The sequence below is a fragment of the Nyctereutes procyonoides genome, unplaced genomic scaffold (genome assembly GCF_905146905.1).
Source record: "Nyctereutes procyonoides isolate TBG_1078 unplaced genomic scaffold, NYPRO_anot_genome, whole genome shotgun sequence".
Classification (NCBI taxonomy): domain Eukaryota; kingdom Metazoa; phylum Chordata; class Mammalia; order Carnivora; family Canidae; genus Nyctereutes; species Nyctereutes procyonoides.
In genome coordinates this window covers 47165648-47189385 of record NW_026575020.1, presented here as the reverse complement: position 1 = coordinate 47189385, position 23738 = coordinate 47165648, and the positions used below count along the sequence as shown (strand labels likewise).

General features: G+C 44.5%; 1 protein-coding gene across 6 annotated transcripts in view; it reads left to right on the top strand.

Moving 5' to 3' along the window:
- The first annotated feature begins 11673 nt into the window (after positions 1 to 11673).
- Positions 11674 to 23738, top strand: part of BPTF (bromodomain PHD finger transcription factor) — a 156399-nt gene continuing 144334 nt past the window's right edge. For 3 of the 6 annotated variants that reach the window (XM_055320077.1, XM_055320086.1, XM_055320047.1), the window contains exon 1: positions 11674 to 12343. In XM_055320077.1, coding sequence (XP_055176052.1) covers positions 11674 to 12343 — 670 coding nt within the window. The remainder of the gene's footprint in view (positions 12344 to 23738) is intronic. The other 3 variants (XM_055320069.1, XM_055320062.1, XM_055320056.1) reach the window with 1 other exon arrangement.

Here is a 23738-nt window from a genome sequence, read left to right as displayed (position 1 = left end):
GGTCTTCAGGATTAGGCCCTGGACGGAAGGCAGATGCTAAACCGCTGAGCCATCTGGGCTGCCCTTGTGATTCTTTCACTAAGCATACATTTTTTAATTGTGGAAAAATATACAAAACATAAAAGCCATACACCATTTTAGGCATTTTATTTATTTTTAAAGATTTATTTATTTATTTTAGAGAGAGCATGGAGGGGAGGGGTAGAGGGAGGGGGAGAACCTCAAGCAGACTCCCCCACTGAGTATGGAACCAGACTCAGGGCTCAATCTCATGACCCTGAGATCACGATCCGAACCAAAATCAGGAGTTGGATGCCTAACTGACTAAGCCACCCCCCCACACACACCCCCATTTTAGGCATTTTATTTTTATTTTTGTTCTTATTTTTATTTTCTGTGCCTTCTTTTATTTAATACTCATAACAACCCAGTGAAGTGGGTACTATAATCATTCCCGTTTCACATATGATGAAACAGGGATTAAGAAACCTGCCCAGGATCACAAAGTTGCCCCAATACACTCAGTCTTCCGCTTGCTTCCCAAATCTGTTGAGTCCACTATGTTCAGAATGTTCTTCTCCAGATCTTGACATAGATGGTTTCAATAACGTTCAGATTTGAGTTAGGATGTCATCTTTTCACAGACGCCTTCCCTACCCACCCTGTTCAAAGTAGCACTGTATGTACTATCTGTGTAAAGTAGGTGCATAATAAATATTTACTGAGTAAGTGAAGGTGCCCGAAGGATATTCCCAGCCCCTTAGATTTGCTTTCCCCCATTCTCACGGGCCAGGATAGCTGGTCTGCCTGTTTGAGGCCTTTGCCCCAGTGATACCACCTTCTCTGAGCACATACAAGACAGCCCTCACACATTGAGCTGTTCCAGTCCCTTCAACCCTGAAATAGTCCTTCCCTTCCCTCTTAAGCTACCAACTGATGTCTCTTTTTGTACATTCAGTAATGAGTCTGTCTTGTGTCTCTCCTCCGTCATGCTAGATATGCTGGAAGGGGATGAAGGAGATGCAGCTCTACTCTCAAGGGCCTTTCTCCACTTGCAGGGTGACCAGATGTGTGAACAAGCAAATACAACACAGTGGAGAAAGTGCAAAAGAGAGACACACATGATCACTTGCACAACACATCATCAAAAATGAAGAGATGCAGGGTGCCTGGGTGGCTCAGTCAGTTAAGCCTCTAACTCCTGATTTCACCTCAGGTGATAATCTCAGGGTCATAGGATCGAGCCCTGCATCAGGCTCCGTGATGAGCATGGAGCCTGCTTAAGACTTTCTCTCTCCCTCTCCCTCTGCCCTCCTCTCCCATCCACACTTTCTCTCCCAAAAACATAAATAGATAAAATAAAGAGATGTATATGTAAGGCTCAAGGGAGCTCAGCAGAGCAAATGCAGGAAAGAGACAATGGGGCTCTGAACAAATCAAAATTAACCATCAACACATTTTAAAACATATGGTGTTGCTGGTTTCAAATTCTGGCTCCATGCACTAGCTATGTGACCTTGGCAAATATTATAACCCCTGAGATCTCATTTCTACCTAGGGAAAATAATACCTAGTCCAGAGCAGTGCTGTGAGGATTAAATGAGATAACATTTCCTAATGTATATACTTAATCAATGATACGTTTAAATTACCGTTGAAAAAAATTCTAATTTGTTTTTTAAGTAAACTCTACCCACAATATGGGGCTCAAACTCATGACCCCGAGATCAGGAGTTGCATGCTCCATTGACTGAGCCGGCCAGCCAGCTGCCCTAATAAACATTTTAAACACAGAAAGAAAAAAAAAAGCTTTTAGCACAAAGTTGTTTGTGAAGTGCTGTTTATAATAGGAAAAATTTTGAAACAAGCAAAACCCTCTTGATGGAACATTCTGCAAGCCATTAAATTGTGAGAATGTATTCTAAAATCATAGATACAAATGCACTGGACAAAATGGTGTATATGGTGTTGTCTTGGCTATGTAAATACATCCCCAAAGTCCCTGGGCCTCTCCAGCCTGTGGGTTTAAATGAGGCTATGTTCACCTTGTACTCAAATTTCTCTGCCCCAATGCCCCCACCTGCTCCTGCAAACCTCTGCAAAGGCCCTAGGGGCCTCAGGAAGTAGCTAGAACATATTTGCTCCTTGTCCCACCACCTCAGTATTCAAAATGTAGGTACTTGATAGACATAGCTGCTCTTTTCCAGGCCTTTGCCTTTGCCAACCTCACAAAGGACACCTCCCTATAGGATGACCAACCTGGTTTGCCTGGACCTGAGACATTTCCTAGGATGCCAGACTTTTAGTACCCAAACTGGGAAAATCCTTAGCAAATTGAGATAAATTAGCCACTCTACTTCACTGTAGGGGGGATTTCCAAAGTTGCAAAGTCTTTAGGTCCCCAAATAGGATTTATTTTCTCAGCTGGAGCGAGGCTGTATTCCCTCCCAAAATAAAGACTGATGGATTGCACAGAGAACTGGGTGAGCAGAATATTGAAGTTTGAATTCAGGGGACTTTTATCTCTGGTCCCAGGGAAGTAAGACAACTAATCAAAAGGCTACTTGATGGAATGCCTTGGTGGCCCAGTTGGTTAAGTGTTTGCCTTCAACTCAGGTAATGATCCCAGGGTCCTGGGATTAAGTCCTGCATCGCCTGACATCAGGCTCCCTGCTCAGAAGGAAGTCTGCTTCTCCCTCTGCTGCTCCCCCTGCTTGTGCGTGCTCTCTCCCTCTCTCTCTCTCTCTCTCTTTTAAATAAATAAATAAATAAATAAATAAATAAATAAATAAATCTTCAAAAAAATAAATAAAACCTACAAAACAAAACAAAAGTTTGGTTGAGAAGCAAGTGATACGACCACAGGTCTGGACAAGAGATGCTGGTCTGAGAACATGAACTCATGGGGCAACTGAAGTCATGGTAGTGACTAGGGGATCCAGGAGATCTCTAAGTAGGATAAAGATTGAAAATAATGCGATTTGAGCCAATAGATGGAGGGACACAAGTCCACAAAAGAAATGAGGGGAGTGGCTAAAGAGATAGGAAGAAAAGTAGGGTTTGAGGTTCGCAGCTTTGGGGCACAGTTTCCTCAGTCACTCCTTGGTTTCCATTTGGCTGTGTCTTACCCCAGAACCAGGGTTACTACTGTCAGATCATTCTACACTTCTTTTCCTTTCTTTCAGTTCCTGAAATGTAAGTGATTCTCCAAGTTCTGTGTCAGGTACTCTTTTCTCTCTATGCTCTCTTCAGTGACTTTTTTTTTTTTAGACTTCTTTATTTTAGAGAGAGAGAGAGAGCGGGAGCGTACAAGCGATCTGGGGTAGGGACAGAGTGGGAGAGAGAATCCTGAAGCCAACTTTGAGCTGAGTGTGAAGTCTGATGTGGGGCTCGATCCCAGGACCCTGAGATCATTACCTGAGCTCAAACCAAGAGCCTACTGCTTAACCAGCTGTGCCACCCAGATGCCCCCTTTCCATGACATTTTCATTTATCCACATGGCCACCATTTTCATCTCAAAGAAGCTGGTTCTCAAATTATTCCTCTAGTATCAATTTCTCCTGAGCTTCAGTCCACATTTCAAATGATCTCCTGGACATTTTCACTTCATTTCCCCACCCACAAGCCAAATTCAGCCTGCCTAAGATAAAACATGGCAGGATCATAATCACAGACATTAGCATTAGAAGAAACCACAGAGGCGACCTAATCCAACCTGCCAAACCAAGGAGCTATGGCACACACTAGTGCACAGTGAATGAGACCTGGGCAAGTGGAGACAGACAACCTCCCAGCCCTCAGAGTGGCAGGAGCCTCTGGATCTTTTACCTCTGTCCACTATGGCCTCATCTTCTGATGGCCCTAAGAGAGTGGGGTCTGATAGTGAATCAAAGGCCACCATTGGCAATCAGATGCAGAGCACATCACTGCCTGCATAGAGATGGTGGAGGTGTTTGTATCTCAGGTGCCCAAGGATCCAGAGGAGCAATCAAGTGGAGAGGGAAGTATGAGTGAGTGTGTGTGTGTTGGGGGGCGTGGTGAGGATGTAGGGGGTGGAGGTTCTGGTGCAGGCAGTTCAGAAACTGTCCCTTTGCATACTTTTATATCAGATAATTTTGTCTGTGACTGGTGTGCCACAAATAATGTCCAAGCTGTGAGGTGACCATTCTAAAAATGCCTGTGTGTTCTGCAAATTAGAGCCTCATTGTTATTTTGAAATACTAGCTATGAAAAAGTTTGATTGGAACTAAAATCCACAAGAAATTTTATAAGCACATTTGTCAATGAAAGAAAAGGAAGAGCTTTAAATATAACTTAAATATAATTCTACTGTTGTAAATGTTCCAGTGGTTATAAAAGTCCTTTCAATTTTTTTTTATCACCTGCTGCTGCAAACAGTTTCTTGTCAGTTAAAGAGATCACTGTTAAAGAGTCTGGATCAGGAATTGCATGAGCTATTTAAAACACAAAGCTGAGAATATAAAGTTAGGTACTAAGATTCAAGTTGAAGTTTCTCATTTAATAAAATAGGGCTTTGGGGGAAGTGTTGCAAATTCACTATTTAATATCTTCTCTAATGCCATATGTTTTATTTTAATTTTTATTATAATTATCTTTGTGAAGAGAATATATTTTTACCACATTCAGTTTACCCCTCAGACTCCCCTCTTTGTTTCTTAAACATGCTAATTTTTTTTTCAATCTTAGAGTCAGGAGGGTCTTTTTTTTTTTTTTAGAGAGAGAGACAGAGACGGAGAGACAGAGAGCAAGCATGCATGCACAGGTGAGTGGTGGGAGGAGGGGCAGAGGGAGAGAGAGAATCCTAAGCAAGTTCCACAGTCAGCAAGGATCCCAGTGTGGCTGGATCTCATGACCTTGACATCATGACCTGAGCCAAAATGAAAAGTTGGACATTTAAGCGACTGGGCCACCCAGTGCCTCTGCCCTTTAGTTTCCAGTAGATGCTATAATTTGAAAGTGTTGGAAAGTACAGATCTAACCCAGCCCCTTCATTTATTTGTAGGGAAACTGGGGTTCCCTCAGGGTTGAGTGAGCTAAAGTCACTGATCACGTCCTTCCTAAACCAGCTCCTATGCCAACTTTCTGAGTCTTGACTGCAGGCCTGTCTGTGATCCATCACTTTCTGAGTCACTCAAGTCCAAGTCAACTCCTGTTGACTTCTCTTTCTGTGTGTCATATCTCAATTTATCTCCTCTCCCAGGTTGAACTCCTCCACATTGTGGAGTGAAACCCAGGTCCTCCCATCCTGGCCTTTCCCTGCGGTGAGACTGCACTCAGGCACATATACCTCAGCCTTGGAGCTGGAAGCTAGCAGTGCTATGGAGCAGTGCCCAGTGCCTAGTGTTGGTGTGTTACCAGGACAAGCCGGGCCGTGTGCCAGGCAGCAACAGCCGTGCTGTCTTCACTGGTTTAGTAGCCTGATTTTGTAGCACTTCCTGGCTGCAGAATCAGAGGCTGGTTCTTGGGCACTCCCAAAAACTCTATGAGCTTAAAGCAGGCAGTGTTGGTTTCTGTTGCTTACAACCAAGAACCCAACTTGATAAATCTGAACCAGGCTAGTTGTAGGCCATAGACTTTCAGGAAAATGGGGTGGGGGTGGTCAGTGACCATATAGGCTTCAGAGGTGGATGGTGGAGAAAATGCATCTAATATTAAGGTTTGAGATTTAAACACCCCACAGCAACTAGTGGCAAAATAATTCAACAAAATACGTGTCACCTGGAATCAAAGGCAAGTCTTCAGACGAGTGAATGGCTGTAGCCATAGAACATGTAATGGATGTGAGAAATTTGACTGTGGGGTGTGGTGCTTTCTTCCAACAGTGCTGGATACTTGGCAGCTCTCTTAGATTTACAAGACTACATATATGCAAATATATACCACACTTGTATATATGCTGCTTTAACGCGTTTTTCAAATGACCCGAAAGCTTGCTAACGTTGAGTAACAGCACAGAGCAAGAGAAGGTTCTTTAGCAGGTCCAGGCTGTAGTGTAAGGATTTCTGCTAAGTGGTCCTCATGACCCAGTGGATCCCCTGGTGCTCTGTGTACAGCCACATGCTGGGATGCTCTACAGAGTTTGTGGCAAGCCCCCAAAAGAGCATCACTATGTTGTGCTTGTGGTTTTGGAGCAAAGCTTTGCTCTTTTTGGCTAACAACTATTCTCCTTTTCAGAAACTGTTCTTCAATTTCTCCTCAGTCCTGGCAAGATTGACAGCCTGGCCTTGGAGTACCAGGTAACCTCTGTGGCTTATCATAACTGAATATCTGTCCCACTTGGCCATAAGGTGCCTAGTAATGTGCTGTTCCTCAAGAGGACGTGGAATATATAAAAGCAGGCTTGAGCATTTCTTGGAGAAGACACAATCATGCAGCTCCCAGTATGTTTACCCGAATTTTACTACCATCCTTCCCTCAATTCATGACCATGGCCTTACGGAAATCTCCCGTGACCCAGGTGGCTAAGGAGGACATTTGACCTTGATTTACAAATGGTATTGGCTGGGAGTGGCTGTTATAGTTGCACTTAAATGCAATGGCCTTAAAACAGGGTGACTGGGTGGCCTAGTAGATTAACCTAGTAGGTTAAGTCATGATCTCAGGGTCCTGGGATGGAGCCCCGCATTGGACTCCCTGCTCTGTAGGCAGCCTGCTCCTACAGCCTGCTCTTCTCCTTCTCCTTCTGCTTTTTCCTTCAGCTTGTGGTTTTTCTCTCCCAAATATGAAAGAAAGAAAGAAAGAAAGAAAGAAAGAAGAAAGAAAGAAAGAAAGAAAGAAAGGAAGAAGAAAGAAAGAAAGAAAGAAAGAAAGAAAGAAAGGAAGGAAGGAAGGAAGGAAGGAAGGAAGGAAGGAAGGAAGGAAGGAAGGAAGAAAATGGTCTTGAAAAGACAATGGCAAGAGGAAATTTCCCAGTGGGTAGAATTTTGAGTTGTATTCTTATGGTTCTCTTTGCCTTGAGAAAAGACTCCATACCAATTCATGGGCCAAGTTGTCAGGGACTTTATTTGGTGACAAGGTTTGGGAGAGAGGACATAGATGAACCTCTCGGAGCAGATTGAGAAAGTAAGAGTATTTGCATCCTCTATGACTACTTATCAAAATGCCCCCACTGCTAAAGAAGCTTTAAATTACTGAACGAGAAGACTTACTATGTGGATGTAGGTCTGTTTATTGGGATCATAAGCTCAGGATGGGCTTCTCCTTGGAGAGGTTGACGTGGCTATTGCTATTGCTAAGTGCCAATTTTTCAAAGAATTGTAATGGATTTTTTCTATCATGGCGGGTGCAGTGAGTTGATCTCTTTGGGTATAGGTTAATATTGATTTTTTTAAATTTTTTTTTAATATTGAGTTTGGATATCAGAATCCAAAATAAATTTGTTATTTACAAAAAGATTTGCTTTTCTCACCAGTGATGCTTTTACCATCACCATCCTCTTACATGGATTTAATGAAGACCTTATTTGCCATCACAGTATTTTTTTTTAAGATTTTATTGATTCATTTGAAAGGAGAGAAGATGAGCAGGGGAAGGGGCAGAGGCAGAGGGAGATGCAGACTCCCCACTAAGCAGGGAGCTTAACCCCCTGGACTCCTGGATCATGACCTGAGCCGAAGGCAGATGCCCAACCATCTGAGACACCCAAGCGCTCCAGCCACCACAGTATCTTTTTTTTTTTTAAGGTTTTATTTATTTATTCATGAGAGACACACACAGAGAGGCAGACACACAGGTAGAGGGAGAAGCAGGCTCTATGCAGGGAGCCCGACGTGGGACTCGATCCCAGGACTCCAGGATCAGGCCCTGGGCTGAAGGTGGCACTAAACCGCTGAGCCACCCGGGCTGCCCCTGGATTCGAAACTTTTGACTTCTCATTATATCCTCACATGGTGGGAGCACAAAGGGGAAGCAAGTTCTCTCATGACTTTATAGGGGCACTAATCCTATTCCTGAGAGGTTCACCCTCAGGACCCCATCTAATCCTAATTACCTCCCAAAAGCTCCATCTCCTAAGATCACATTGGGAGGTAGGGTTTCAGCATATGAATTTTAGGGGTGCCTGGGTGGCTCAGCCGGTTGAGCTTCTGCCTCCAGCTCAGGTTATGATCCCAGGGTCCTAGGATCGAGCCCTGTGTTGGGCTCCCTACTCAGCAGGTGCCTGCTTCTCTGTCTGATTCTGCCATTCCCCCCTGCTTGTGGTCTCTGGCTCTACCTTTCCTTTTTTTTTTTTTTAAAAGATTTTATTTATTTATTCATGAGAGACACACAGAGAGAGAAGCAGAGACACAGGCAGAGGAAGAAGCAGGCTCCATGCAGGGAGCCCGATGTGGGACTCGATCCCAGGACTCCAGGATCATGCCCTGGGCCAAAGGCAGGTGCCACACCGCTGAGCCACCAGGGCGTCCCTCAATCTTTCCAACAAATAAAATCTTAAGAAGAAAAACATGAATTTTGTGGGTATGTAAACATTAGGTCCATGACAGCATCTGAATAAGGAACTAACTTTACAGTGAAAGGAGTAGAGGAACTGGCTGTCCAGATTCGCTAGCCCTACTGTGGACCCCAATAACTGAGAGCAGGAATGCTTATATAACAACAGCTACTGAGCCAGCTGGAAGACAACAGTTTGAGAGCTTGTATTTTATTTATTCTCGGACCCAGCAATTCTGGAGGCGTCTGTATCTTTCTCATAAGTTTCTTTCCTGTTTATTTTTTTTAATTTTATTTTATTTATTTATTTATTTTTTTCTTTCCTGTTTAAATGAGCCAGTTAGTTTCTGTTGCTTGCAACTAAAAAACCCCAAGTAATACAAAATTATCACTCTTGGGTGCCCGGCTGGCTCAGTTGGTAAGAGTTTACATACATACAAACAAAAATCTCTCTTTGTGCCATCCATTGTAATTTCTTTTCTTTTTGTTTTTTTCTAAAATGTCTTCCTCCACTACTAGCTTGCAAACTCCAAAGGCTGTCACTAGTATCTTTGTATTCCCTATGGTATATAGAACTCTGGTATATAGAACTCTGTGCTTTTATTTTTTAAAACTTTTAATATTTATTAAAGATTTTATTTATTTATTCATGAGAGACACAGAGAGAAAGAGAGAGAGAGAGAGAGGCAGAGACACAGACAGAGGGAGAAGCAGGCTCCATGCTGGGAACTCGACAGGGGACTCGATCTGGGGTCTCCAGCATCAGGCCCTGGGCTGAAGGCAGCGCTAAACCGCTGAGCCACCAGGGCTGCCCGAAAGTTTTTTTAAAAATTTTGTTTTGGGGGATCCCTGTGTGGCGCAGCGGTTTGGCGCCTGCCTTTGGCCCAGGGCGCGATCCTGGAGACCCGGGATCGAATCCCACATCAGGCTCCCGGTGCATGGAGCCTGCTTCTCCCTCTGCCTCTCTCTCTCTCTCTGTGACTATCATAAATAAAATTAAAAAAAAATAAAATCTTAAAAAAAAATTTTTTTTTGTTTTGGGGATCCCTGAGTGGCTCAGCAGTTTAGCGCCTGCCTTCGTTTGGCCTAGGGCGTGATCCTGGAGTCCCAGGATCAAGTCCCACATCCGGCTCCCTGCATGGAGGCTGCTTCTCCCTCTGCCTGTGTCTCTGCTTCTCTCTCTCTCTCTCTCTCTGTGTCTCTCATGGATAAATAAATAAAATCTAAAAAAAAAAAAATTAAAAAAAATTTTTGTTTTTATTTTTTATTTATTTATTTTATTTTATTTTATTTATGATAGGCACACAGTGAGAGAGAGAGAGGCAGAGACACAGGCAGAGGGAGAGGCAGGCTCCATGCACCGGGAGCCCGATGTGGGATTCGATCCCGGGTCTCCAGGATCACGCCCTGGGCCAAAGGCAGGCGCCAAACCGCTGCGCCACCCAGGGATCCCAAAATTTTTGTTTTTAAGCACTCTCTACACCCAACACGGGGCTTGAACTCACAACTCAGAGACCAGGAGTCACAGGCTGCACCAAGAGAGCCAGCTGGGCCCCTGGGATGCTGGGCTATAGACAGTGCAGGACACAGGTTGCAAACTTGTAGACTCTGAGCTGTATCGGAACTGCATTTATTTTGGCCAATCTGAAGTTTTGTTTTGTTTTTAAACCGACACGGTCGCTATATAAAAACCACGAGATTTCATATGAAATGCACATTCCCACCTTCTCTTGAAGGACTTGAAGACCTGGTGATTCTACACCCGTATTCCCATGGCTGCCCTTCCTAAGCAAAACACAGGCCCTTCACCTTGACCACTTTATTTACTTTCCTTACTTACATGGTCCTCAAAGGCTTGTAAATTTGCCACTCTTGATGCAATCGAATTACACTGCGTTTACTTGGCAATTAATACTTGTATTTTCATTTTTTTCCGTCTCACTTGTGTTCTATCCTTCGAACTAGGTTGTAACGAGCCACTTGGTGGACAGAATCCTGCTGACTGCCTTTTTTCTAAATCGCTTTATTGGTCGTCATATATTCGATGCGTATTAGCAAGTTCATAAAACCTGGGAGTTGACTACCGGATTTGGTCCGGCCGCGCCTGACCTTTCATCATCACGATTCGTTCCCTGGGCTGAGCCGAGACCTGGTGACCTCGCCAGGTATAAGGACATGAAAATTATTCACCAATGGGGCGACCGAGAGACAAACATTTCTAAGTAGATTTTTTTTTTTTTAAGGCGGTAGAAAGTTATCCTTCCTACTGCTTATGGGAAATCGGGAAAGTTTCCGCGGAACGGGGTGGAGTGGGACCCTGGGAAAGGCGAGGAAGCCTGGGATGCAGGTGCGGGTGCGTCCTGGAGGGTGTCTGAGGCTTTCCGGGCGGGGATCTTATCCAAGGAGTCTCAGAGTGACTTTCCCTTGGGGTCTGGCAGCTCAGGGCGTGGTTCCTGCCACAGCTTCCGAGCAGTTGTCGTTGGGATCGGCTTTGGGACTCTGGAGCACCGAGCCCTCGGGGCTTCACGCGGCCGGGGGCTCGCCTCCGCGGCCGCAGTTGACTTCCCTCCGCGACATCCTCGGGCTCCCGCAGCATCAGTTTTGCCCCCAGCGGGCGGGAGGGGGCCGAGCAGGGGGCCGGCCCTGCCCTCCTCCCGGAGCCGGGCAAGAGGAGCCGCGCGGCGGGGAGGGAGGGAGGGTCGGCCTCGTCCGGGCTCCAGCGGGGGGGGGGGGGTGGGGGCTCTGCGGAGGCAGCTGTTTCCCATCCCCCCCACCTGTGTCCCAGGGGCCCTGCCCGAGCCGAGCGCCCCTCTCCCCCGCGCCGCCTCCGTGCGCCGGGCAGCCGAGCCGCGCCGCGGCGCCCGGCGCTCCCCGCCCCCGACCCGGCGCTCCCGCGCTCCCCCTAGCGGCCGCCGCGCGGCCTCGCTCCGTCCCAGGCTCGTCGGCGGCGCAGCTCACGTGACCGCGCTCCGGGCCTGCGGCCGCTGTCGGTTCCCCCAGTCACCGAGCGAGAGGGAAGAAACAAGATGGCGGCTGAAGGCGATCCGGAGTGGGGCCCCAGCAATTCGGATTGAGCCTTCTCCCTCCACCCGCTTCCGCCGGCCGGGCCCCTCCCGCCCGGCCCCGCGGGCCTCCCCACCCGGCCCCGGCGCCCCCCACCGCCACCCCGCCGCCCGCCCCTCCCCCCTCCGCTTTCCCTCTCCCCCCGCCTCGGCTCCGACATGAGGGGCCGGCGGGGCAGGCCGCCCAAGCAGCCCGCGGCTCCCGCTGCGGAGCGCTGCACCCCGGCCCCGCCGCCGCCGCCGCCGCCGCCTCCGCCGCCGCCGCCGCCGCCGCCGCCCACGTCCGGACCCATCGGGGGGCTCCGCTCGCGGCACCGCGGCAGCAGCCGGGGCAGGTGGGCCGCCGCCCAGGCTGAGGTGGCGCCCAAGACGCGGCTGAGCTCGCCCAGGGGGGGCAGCAGCAGCCGGAGGAAGCCGCCGCCGCCGCCGCCGCCGCCGCCGCCGCCGGCCCCCCCCAGCACCAGCGCCCCGGGCCGGGGGGGGCGAGGAGGCGGGGGCGGCAGGACGGGGGGCGGGGGCGGCGGCGGCCACCTGGCCCGGACCACCCCGGCCCGGAGGGCCGTCAACAAAGTGGTGTACGATGACCACGAGAGCGAGGAGGAGGAGGAGGAGGAGGAGGAGGACATGGTCTCCGAGGAGGAGGAGGAGGAGGAGGAGGAGGACGGCGACGCCGAGGAGACCCAAGATTCCGAGGACGACGAGGAGGATGAGATGGAGGAGGACGACGATGATTCCGATTATCCGGAGGAGATGGAAGACGACGACGACGACGCCAGTTACTGCACGGAAAGCAGCTTCAGGAGCCATAGCACCTACAGCAGCACTCCAGGTACCCACCCGGCCCAGTTGCTGCAGACTCCCTCCCCACCTCCTGTGCCCTCCCCCCCTGGCTCGCTCCCTCTCTGGTCTCCCCCCTCCACCCCCCTCCCCCCCACCCCCGCCCCCGCCCCCCAAGCCGAGGGGAAACGCGACGGCACATCAAGTGGCAAAAAACTAGATTTACGAGAGGAAAGAGGCGCATTGTTCAAAATGGAGATTGCATTGTTGCAGTTTGCAGGCCACACACTCGCTCTCTCTTTCTCTCTCCCCCCCCGCACCCCCCACAACCCCCTCTTTTTCCTCTTCAGAATTTGTGCCAGTGCAGTGTCTCCACCGGGCAGGATTGAAACTTTGGCACACACGTACCCATTGCATTCGTTTTTCTCCCCTTGTTTTGGTTTGGTTTTTGGAATGAAAGAAGCCTCTTGTTTTGCAGACCTCTTTGCATTTCTAATGCGGTTTCTTTTAGATTTTTTTTTTAATTATATATCTGTTCCTTAAGAGGGAATTGAGGATTTTAGACAGATTGTGGCATACAGACACACGCAAAAACATCCTGCTCTTCACACCCCTCGCAGTGTGTGGTTTTTAAAATTGTGTTAAGGAAATGGATCAGTTGGGTTAGTAGGGGAGCCTTATCTGGTCCCTGCGTGTTTGTTTTTATTCTTGAGGGCTAATGGGCTCGTGCAACAGTTGCTGGTAAATGGCTGATTTAAAAAAAAAAAAAAAGAAGCAAAGTAGGAAACCAAAACAAAACAAATTTGGCAATTCATTGGATTCCAAATCATTTGGGTAAAATACAAAAAAAAAAAAAAAAGTAAGAAACCGCAGCAACATGCGTCTTAACTAATTCGGCCCTTTGGCTTCGCCTGAGAAATACAGTTTCGTGTCACCTGTTGCAGAAGATGTATAGTTGATCGCCAGACATAATTGCTGAAAGTGAACTTTTGGACCAATTTCTTAGTCACACGGCAGAAATACACAGGGATTTATTACAGAATGACTTTTTTTTTTTTTTCTTCATTCTGTTTCTAAGCATTAAAGTCTTCTCTGGATCTGTAATGAATTTCTCCAGGGTGACTTCTCTCCTGTTTTCTCACAGAAAGTTTCTCTAGGCTGGTGCGAGATGCAATATTTTTCTTTTTTTTTAATACACAATTGCTGCTTTGTATTAAATACGTAGTTGCGGATTACTAAATTGTGGGAAAAAGAGTAACTTGTAGCAATAACCTACAAGATTTTTCCTTTATATTTTTGTTAATCTGGATTTACTAAATTAGATTCCAGTTTTAAGAGCATTTATAAAGTGAAGTTTATGAGGAAATAGGATCTTAAAAAAGTAGTTAAGGTGTGTCACTTGTTTTTAATAGAGACTAGGGTAGTAGAAAAGGTTAAATTTAAATGTTTCCATTTTTTATAAATGCTTAACTGTTTATGGAGAAGTGTATTAAGCCGGCCGAAGTCTCACTTACGTTGTCCTAACAGCAAATGCAAAAGGTAATTTTCTTTTTTGCCTGACAGGATATCTGCCTGCCATTGCCCGGTGGTGGGGAGGAAGGGAGGCTGGCAGGAGAGCGAAGGGAATGAATCGGAGGAAGGGAGGCTGGCAGGAGAGCGAAGGGAATGAATCAAGTGTCAAGTATTTATGTCTTGTGTGTGGAAGGAACTGCACGCCACTTTTCATTTCTTGCCGACTTTTATAGTGATAGTTTTTACCTTAAGAAATCACACGTGGTTCTTGCTACCCAGAATTGAAAGACCCTTAGAGACTGAATTACACTATCTGAGGATAGTGAAGTTTTTTGGGCTAGACAGAGCTGAGGCAGTTTGGCAGGTCAGTTCAGCTAACCTTAACCTCTTTGAGTGACTAGTGAATAAATAATACTGTGTATATGCTGAGTTAAATTACAATTTGTGTTTAGGTTTTTTACAACACGCTTGTATATTTACGTACTTTCATGACGTTTTGTTATTAGTGGTACTTGTAGACTACTTTGTGTATACTTGAATTTAAGGATTATATATCCTTGTGTTAATCTTACATCCCCTGCACTTCCTAGTACAGTGTCTTGCACCTAGCAGCTGCTCATCAAAGATTGGTCAGATAGATGATTGTTAGGTGAGAGCTTGTAATAGATGAAGTTTTGATAATTCCCCAGTGAGTGCCATAGCTCCTAAATATTTTGGATTTGGGAAACTAAAAATTGATCTTAATTAGATTTTGCTGGTTTGACAAGTGAGTGTTTTCAGTAGCAGAGTTAGTGTGTTTTGAGCTCTTCTTTCATATGACTTGCCAGGCATTTTCCCCTCTTTATTGGATGTGGTGTTAACTTGTTGGGTGTTTTACTTTATGAAACACATTATTCCTCAAGATCATGGTAAAAGGGATCATGCATTTTGTGTTCTAAACTTTGAGAATATGTGCACTTGCTAGGATGAGTAACAACAATGCATGACAGTGAGCTGTTGAGGCCAAGTACCAGTTTCATTGGTTTTATTGTCTGTACTTACAGACAATAAAGGCTGGGGAGATGGCTATCAGGTAAATGTGTATATGTCTGTATGTTTGGGAAGAAAAACCGTTCTGGGACTGATAACCCGGGAGCACAGAAAGAAATGTGATTGGTAGATTTGAATCCTGTACTGTCAAGGCTAAAAAAGGATTTTACTTTATTGGCAATTTAGAACAATTCGATTAATTTTTGTAGACTAGAACATTGGTTTAAGTACTGATATATTAAATTCCTACCATAAGAAATTATTCGAAAAAATAAATTATTTGTTAGTCTGTTCATCTCTTGAGTGGTTCGTAGGTAATAGGACTTCGTGATGCAGAGATGTTGCTTAATATCATGAGCTTACTTCTCTAAAATCATAGATTTTTTAAAAGTTTATTTATTTATTTTAAAGATTTTATTTATTTATTCATGAGAGACACAGAGAGAGAGAGGCACAGACATAGGCAGAGAGAGAAGCAGGCTCCGTGCGGGGATTCGACCCGGGGCTCCAGGATCATGCCCTGAACTGAAGGCAGATGCTCAACTGCTGAGCCACCTAAAGTTTATGTTTTTAGTAATCTTTATATGCATCATGGGCCTCAAACTCATAACCCTGGGATCACGAATCACATGCTCCTACTGAGCCAGCTAGGTACCCCTAAAATCATAGATTTTAAAAAGTATTTTCATTGGAGATTAAATGTTTTCCTTTTATGAGAGAAAAAATTTAAATGGGTTCATAAGGTAGTCACAGGACAATAGAAATGGCAGTTAATACAAAATTGAAATCATCTAGTTTTGCTTCAGCTAGTGGCATTTGGCTGAAAAAGGCTTTTATTTATTTTTAGTGTTTAACTTAGAGTTACTTCAGCATATAGGTCATATGACATATTTTTTAGGTTTTACTTACTTTAGAGAGTGGGTGTGGGCATGAGGGGGGGGGAGGGTCAGAGGCAGAGGGAGACAATCTCAAGCAGATTCCACACTAAGTGTGGAGCCTGACACAGGACTGGGTCTCAAGACCCTGAGATCATGACCTGAGCTAAAACCAAGAGTCCACACTTAACTGATGGAGCCACCCAGAGGCCTTGTTTTTATGATACACGTTGTCAATACATTGTGAAAGATCACATAGAAAATCTGTTTCGAATAAGCATTTGGTGTTGTGACAGCACATTTGAAATCAAGCACTTGCTAAATTAAAAAAAAATTAAATCATATTTCAAACTGAATAGTTTTTGCATTTAACTTGTGTGGGACTTCTGAGGTATTATACTTAGCTGAATTTTTTTTAACTTAGCTGAAATTTTGAAATTTGGAACCTCTGATGACTTCAGAAAGCTAAAGTCCTGATGTTTTCCTGGGAGAGTTAGTGATTTATGTCCTGTAAGGATTCTGACAGAGGAGAACAGTGGCATAGATGCCATGAACGAACTCTCGATTTATCTGAAGCAGAATTTTTTTCTAAAGATTTTATTCATTTATTCATGAGAGACAGAGAAAGAGAGGCAGAGACACAGGCAGAGGGAGAAGTAGGCTTCCTTCGGGAAGTCTGATGTGGGACTTGATCTCAGGACCCCGGGCTCACAAGCTGAGCCAAAGGTGGACGCTCAACCACTGAGCCACCCAGGCGCCCCTGAATTTGTTACTGGTTTGGTAGTATTTATTCCCTCCAATGTCAACCAAATGTCTTTTTGGTATTTGTGTGATGCCTGATTGCTCCAAGTGAAGGACAAAGTGCAGTAGAGTTAGAGATGGGCAGTCGGGGAGTAGAGGGGGAGTTGGTGTGGGTATATGCTTCTTTGATGGCCATGTGCAAGGTGAGGATGGATAGATCAAGGGGAGCAGTATGAACTGAGGCACTGATATTTATTTATTATAAAAAAGATTTTGTTTGTTTATTCATGAGAGAGACACAGAGAGAGGCAGAGACATAGGCAGAGGGAGAAGCAGGCTCCCTGTGAGGAGCCCGATGCATTCGTTCATTCAGCATATATTCATTGCATACTTCCTGGAGCTGGACATAGGAGCTAGTAAGATAACTATTGCCTCTGACCTTACAGAGCTAATTGTCCCTCGAAGCCCTGGACATGTACATGGGCAATTATAAAATACAGAAAAACTCTATTTTGGGAGGAATAGGACTCTACAGGTGTTCAGAGGAGATCAAGATGATTAAATTCCTTAAAATATTAAAAATAAATTGATTTTGATTAAAAAAAAAAAAAGGATCACAACCTGAGCCAAAGGCAGACACTCAACCCCTGAGCCACCCAGGTGCCCCTGATTTTTTTTTTTTTTAAAGTTATATCTACACTTAGTGTGGAGTTTTAAAGTGTGGGCAATCTTAAATTTCCTGGCTTAGCAAGAGCCTGAATATGTGACTAAGAAATAAGCTATAAAAGTCTGTAGTTGGGCAGTATCTAGAGAATCAGGCTATTACTTTCCGCTTTTCATCTGTAGGGTAAATATTGGGCTCAATCAGTGATCCTCGTTTTTCACTCCTGGGACACCCAAGGTATATGCTGTATTGCCATCGGCAGCATGCTGGAGAGTGAAACAAAACCAAATCAAATCATGGAGATGCTGTTAAGCCACCAGTGCAGCCAGCTTGCCATTTCCCCCAAATTGAGAGGATGACTGGAGGAGGTGTTTTCTGAAGCCCTCCCTCCCCCATCTGTTTCAAACCTATATCATTTGTGAGTATTGGTGATCAATCAGAAGATCCAGAAACAAGTAGAATATAATTTCAGTGTGATGTTAACAAGTTTAGCATAGCTTCTCTACTGCATTATGGATTGGAAGAAGATGAGATAGCTAGTGGGCACCTGGATGGGTTTTGAAGCACTGAATGCAAGATCAACTTCCGCAGGTATTTCAGGTACCTGAGACCTTGACAACATCAGAAGTATAGATGGAGATGAATGCTTAGGTATATGTATCTGAAGAGGTTAAACATGAGAATTGGAAGAAAGAAAATGAGGGCCCTGAAGAGTTATTAAAATGTTGGGGAACATGGGGCACCTGGGTGGGCTCAGTTGGTTAAGTATCTGCCTTTAGCTCAGGTTATGATCCCAGGGTCCTGGGATTGAGGCTTCCTGTTCAGTGGGCAGTCTGTTTCTCCCTCTCCCCTGCTGGTGCTCTTTCTCACAATCTCTCTCTGTCTAAAGTAAGTAAATAAAATATTTATTTATTTATTTATTTATTTATTTTTAAAGATTTATATATTTATTCATGTGAGAGAGAGAGAGAGAGAGGCAGAGACATAGGCAGAGGGAGAAGCAGGCTCCATACAGGGAGCCTGATATAGGACTCGATCCTGCATCCCAGGATCATGCCCTGAGCCGAAGGGAGATGCTCAACCACTAAGCCACCCAGGTGCCCCAATAAATAAAATCTTAAAAAAAAAAAAAAAAAAAAAAGTTTTGCCTCATGATCTGTGAGGGGTAAAGAGATAAATCTGAGGTATGCCTGAGGTATGCAGTAATGAATAGTCTTGTGTACAGTTCATGTTCATCTTCTCTGGCATGTATTTGGAGCTATATTGAAATGTGTATGCACAGCACCACTGAGGAAGTTGAAGCTAAGAACTCTGATCTTTTCTGTTAGATTCTCCTTTCCTGTGTTCTTTGACTGCAGGAGGTGTGTAGGGAATGAGAAGGCGGTGGTTGTGGTGGGGGACCAATAATTTGGGTGACACGGACAGGAGCCAATCCTAGTAGATGCTGTCTTTGCATTGAATAGATTCCTCCCTTCTTGCTCCTTAGGATTTCCACTTCCCAGGAGTCATCTTCCCAGAAGTATTCCCAGAGTACTGTTGCTTTCCTTGTTTTTTTTTTTTTATTTTTTCTCTCGTTGAATCCTTGCTTATAGTTGTTATAGCCTAACTTTCATAATTGAGCACTAGTTTAGCACTGACCCTCAATCTAATTTTTTCATGCTTTCAGTTCTTTAAAAGATATTTCAGGAGATATTTCTTAAAACAAACTTAAACTTGTAAAATGCACTTTAAGATTTTATTTTATTTTAAAGATTTTATTTATTTGAAAGAGAGAGAGTGCTCACATACAAGCAGGGGGAGCAGCAGAGGGAGAGGGAAAAACAGGCTGTCCACAGAGCAGGAAACCCAACTCGGTGCTCGATCCAGGAGGCTAGAATCATGAACCGGGCCAAAGGCAGACACTTAACCAGCTGAGCTACCCAGGCATCCCTAAGATTTTATTTTTTTAAGTAATCTCTGTACCCAGCATGGAACTTGAACTCACAACCTTGAGATCAAAAGTTGCACACTCCACCGACTGAGCCAGCCAGGCATCCCTGCAAAATGCACTTTAATAGTTGGGAAATAAAATGGGATGCCTGGGTAGCTCAGTTTGTTAAGGGTCTTGCTCTTGATTTCAGCTCAGGTCTTGATCTCAGGATCGTGAGTTCAAGCCCTGTACTTTAAAAAAAAAAAAAAAAAGATGGAAAGTCAGATCATACAAAAGAATGAAAATGCATATAACTAAATGCAATTACATTTTGTTTATTGATATATATCAAATTATTTCATGTTTTTCTAGATCCTAAGTTATATTACTCAAATATTGTACCTTGACTGCTGAATAATTTTTAAAAGTAGTAACAGTAATAGCTAACATTTTTATTTTATTTTTATTTATTTTATTTTTTTATTTTTTATTTTTTTAATTTTTATTTATTTATGATAGTCACACACAGAGAGAGAGAGAGGCAGAGACATAGGCAGAGGGAGAAGCAGGCTCCACGCACCGGGAGCCCGACGTGGGATTCGATCCCCGGTCTCCAGGATCGCGCCCTGGGCCAAAGGCAGGCGCTAAACCGCTGCGCCACCCAGGGATCCCATAGCTAACATTTTTAGACATCAGAATTGCTGAGTAGCATTTGGGTGGCTGAGTCAGTAAAGTGTCTGACTCTTGATTTCAGCTCAGATAAATTTTTTAAAAATTTATTTTATTTTTTAAAAAGATTTGTTTATTCATGAGAGAGAGAGAGACAGACAGACAGACAGACAGACAGACATAGAGGGAGAAGCAGGCTCTTTGCAGGAGCCGGATGTGGGACTCAATCTTGGATCCTGGGATCATGACCAGAGCAAAGGAGCCGCTCAGCCAACCACTGAGTCACAGAGGCGTCCCTCAGCTCAGGTCTTGATTTTAGGTTTGTGAGTTCAGGGTCTGAGTTGAGTTGCACATTGGGCATGGAGCTATTAAAAACAAAAACAAAAACAAAACAAAAAACCAAAGCTAAATAGTTAAATAATTCTTTTTTTTTTTAGTTAAATAATTCTTCAGTATTTAATAATTTCATTTTATATTTTTATAAATTCCTTTTTTGTTTTAAAGATTTTATTTATTTATTCATGAGAGAAAGAGAGAGAGGGGCAGAGACACAGGCTGAGGGAGAAGCAGGCTCCCTGCAGGGAGCCTGACGTGGGACTGGATCCCAGATCTCCAGGATCAGGCCCTGGGCCGAAGGCGGCACTAAACCGCTGAGCCACCCGGGCTGCCCTAATAATTCCATCTTAAAAATAGCTTTATTGAGGGAGTCCCTGAGTGGCTCAGTCAGTTAAGCATCTCACTTTGGCTTGGGTCATGATCTCAGGGTCCTGGGATTGAGCCCCATATCAGGCTCCCTGCTCAGTGGAGAGTCTGCTTCTCCCTTCCCCTCTGCCCCTCCCTTACCTGTGCACACTCACTTGCTCTCTTTCTCAAATAAATACATTTTAAAAAAGGCTTTATTGAGATATACATACTATAAATAAAATTCACCCCTTTTTAAAGTATATAATTCAGTGGTTTTTATTTTTTTTAAAGATTTTATTTATTCATGAGAGGCAGCGAGAGAGAGAGAGAGAGAGAGAGAGAGAGAGAGAGAGAAAAGAAAAGAGAGAGAGACACAGGCAGAGGGAGAAGTAGGCTCCATGCAGGGAGCCTGATGTGGGACTTGATCCTGGGTCTCCAGGATCAGGCCCCAGACCGAAGGTGGCGCTAAACCTCTGGGCCATTGGGACTGCCCAATTCAGTGGTTTTTAATAAATTCACAGAATTGTGCAACCATCACCACTCCTGAATTTCAGACCATTTTTAAATCACCGCTCCCCGTCCAGGAACTCATACTTACAGCAATCACTTACTGTTCTCTCCTTCCCCCTTTGCCATTCCTTGGCAACCACTGCTTTCATTCATTATCTATTGGTTTGCCTCTTCTGGATATTTCATATAAATGGAGTCATACAATATGTGGCTTCTTTCATTTAGCATGTTTTATTTTTTTTAAAGATTTTATTTATTTATTCATAGAGACACAGAAAGAGAGAGAGAGAGAGAGAGAGAGAGAGAGAGAGAGAGGCAGAGGCAGAGGCAGAGAGAGGCAGAGACAGGCAGATGGAGAAGCAGGCACCATGCGGGGAGCCTGATGTGGGACTCATTCGCAGGTCTCCAGGATCAGTCCCTGGGCTGAAGGTGGTGCTAAACCGCTGCGCCACCAGGGCTGCCCCCCCCCTTTTTTTTTAATATTTTATTTATTTAAGCATAATGTTTTCAAGGCTCATGCGTGTTGTAGCATATATTAGTACTCTATTTGAATAATATTCCACTATATGGATATACTGCATTTTGCTTACACATTCATCAGTTGATGGACATTTGAACTGTTTTTACTGTTTGGCTATTGGGAATATTGCTCTTGTCAACATTTGTGTATAGGTTTTTGGCTGGCAATGTTTTCATTTCTCACAGGTATATTCTAGGAGTGGACTTGCTGGATCAATACAAGTACAGTTTTATTTTATTATTATTATTTTTAAAGTTATTTAAATGACCTTTACACCCAATATGGGGCTTGAACTCAACACTGAGATTAAGAGTCACATGTCTTCTGACTGAGCCAGCCAGGCACCCTGCAAATACAGGTTTCCCCCCAATACAGTTTTTAAAAATAATTTTATTTAGATATTTGGTTACAATAGTTTTTTTCTTTTTAAAAGATTTTATTTATTTATTTGAGAGGAGAGTGCACATGAGGAGGGGCAGAGGGAGAGGGAGAAGCGGACTCCCCTGCTGAGCAGGGATCCGGACACTCGATTCCAGGACTCCGGGATCATGACCTGAGCCATAGGCAGATGCCTAACCAACTGAGCCACCCCAGGAGCCTCTTGTTACAATAGTTGTTGTTGTTTTTTTTTAATATTTTATTTATTTATTCATGAGAGAGAGAGAGGCAGAGACATAGACAGAGGGAGAAGCAGGCTCCATGCAGGGAGCCCGATGTGGGACTCTATCCTGGAACTCCAGGATCATGCCCTGGGCAGAAGGTGGTGCTAAACCGCTGAGCCACCGGGTTGCCCACAGTAGTTTTCAAAACAGTTCTTGGGGCACCTGGGAAATCAACAGTATGACTTCACTTATACTAGTCCTTCTCTGACGAATCCTTCTGGAATAAATTCTCCAAACTGACCTAAGGCAATCTAGAGGTCAGAGATAATTTGGAAGACTTACAAACCAGCTTTCATTCATTCTAAGAGAACTGTTTTGTTTTGTTTTTTAAGACTTTATTTATTTATTTGAGAGACAGATAGCAACAGAGATACCATGAGCAGGGAGGAGAGGGGACTGGTGGCAGGCATTGGAGGCATCTGCATATGTTAAGCCCACCACAAAATTTTAGGCTATCATGATATATGAAAATCTGAGGAGTCTAGATAAATCTTTTGTGTGTGTCAAGGATCTAGAGGGGTGGGCAGCCCCGGTGGCGCAGCGGTTTAGTGCCGCCTGCAGCCCAGGGTGTGATCCTGGAGACCTTGGATCGAGTCCCACATTAGGCTCTCTGCATGGTGCCTGCTTCTCCTTCTGCCTGTGTCTCTGGCGCGTTCTCTCTCTCTCTCTCTCTGACTCTATGAATAAATAAATAAAATCTTAAAAAAAATAAAGTGCATATAGTATAAAAAAAAAAAGGATCTAGAGGGGTAGCATACAGCAAAGAATTTTTTTTTTTTTTTTTAGGGGGCAGCCCGGGTGGCTCAGCGGTTTAGCGCCTCCTTTGGCTCAGGGCGTGATCCTGGAGACCCGGGATCAAGTCCCAAATCAGGCTCCCTGCATGGAGCCTGCTTCTCCCTCTGCCTGTGTCTCTGCACCTCTCTCTGTGTCTCATGAATAAATAAATAAAATCTTTTAAAAAAATTAAAAAAAATAAAGATATCTGTTTAAAAAAGAATTCTTTTTTTTAAGATTTTATTTATTCATGAGAGAGACAGAGAGGGAGAGAGGCAGAGACACAGGCAGAGAGAGAAGCAGGCTCCATGCAGGGAGCCCAATGTGGGACTTGGGACTCCAGGATCATGCCCTGGGAGGAAGCCAAGTGCTCAATTGCTGAGCCACCCAGGCGTCCCCAGCATGGAAATTTAAAGTTGAGAATCTGGATCGGACTTCACGAGTTTAAATCTGGGCTCTGTGATGGTGGGCTCTTTGCTTAATAGTCAGTGTCTCACTTTCCTCATTTGTAAAATGGAGATATCATAGTACTTAATTCAGGGTGTCATGAGGGTTAAATGGTTAATATTGTGAAATGCCAAAACAGTGCTTGCATGTGGTAAATATTCAACAGGTATTAGCTATTATTATCTTTTGGTTTGTTCCTGATCTGAAGATGGAGAGTATTTGAAGATGTAGGGACCTCACTTCCAGTATAGTGAGATGTCATCTAGGGGCACCTGGGTGGCTCAGTCTGTTAAGCATTCTACTCCTAATCTCAGCTCAGGTCTTAATCTCAGAGTCATGAGTTCAAGCCACAAAAAAGGCCTTTAAAAAAAAAGTAAAAGGAGGTCATCTGACTCACAAGGTATAAACATATTTTGAGAACCACATGTAAGAAAAAAAAAAAGCATTACAA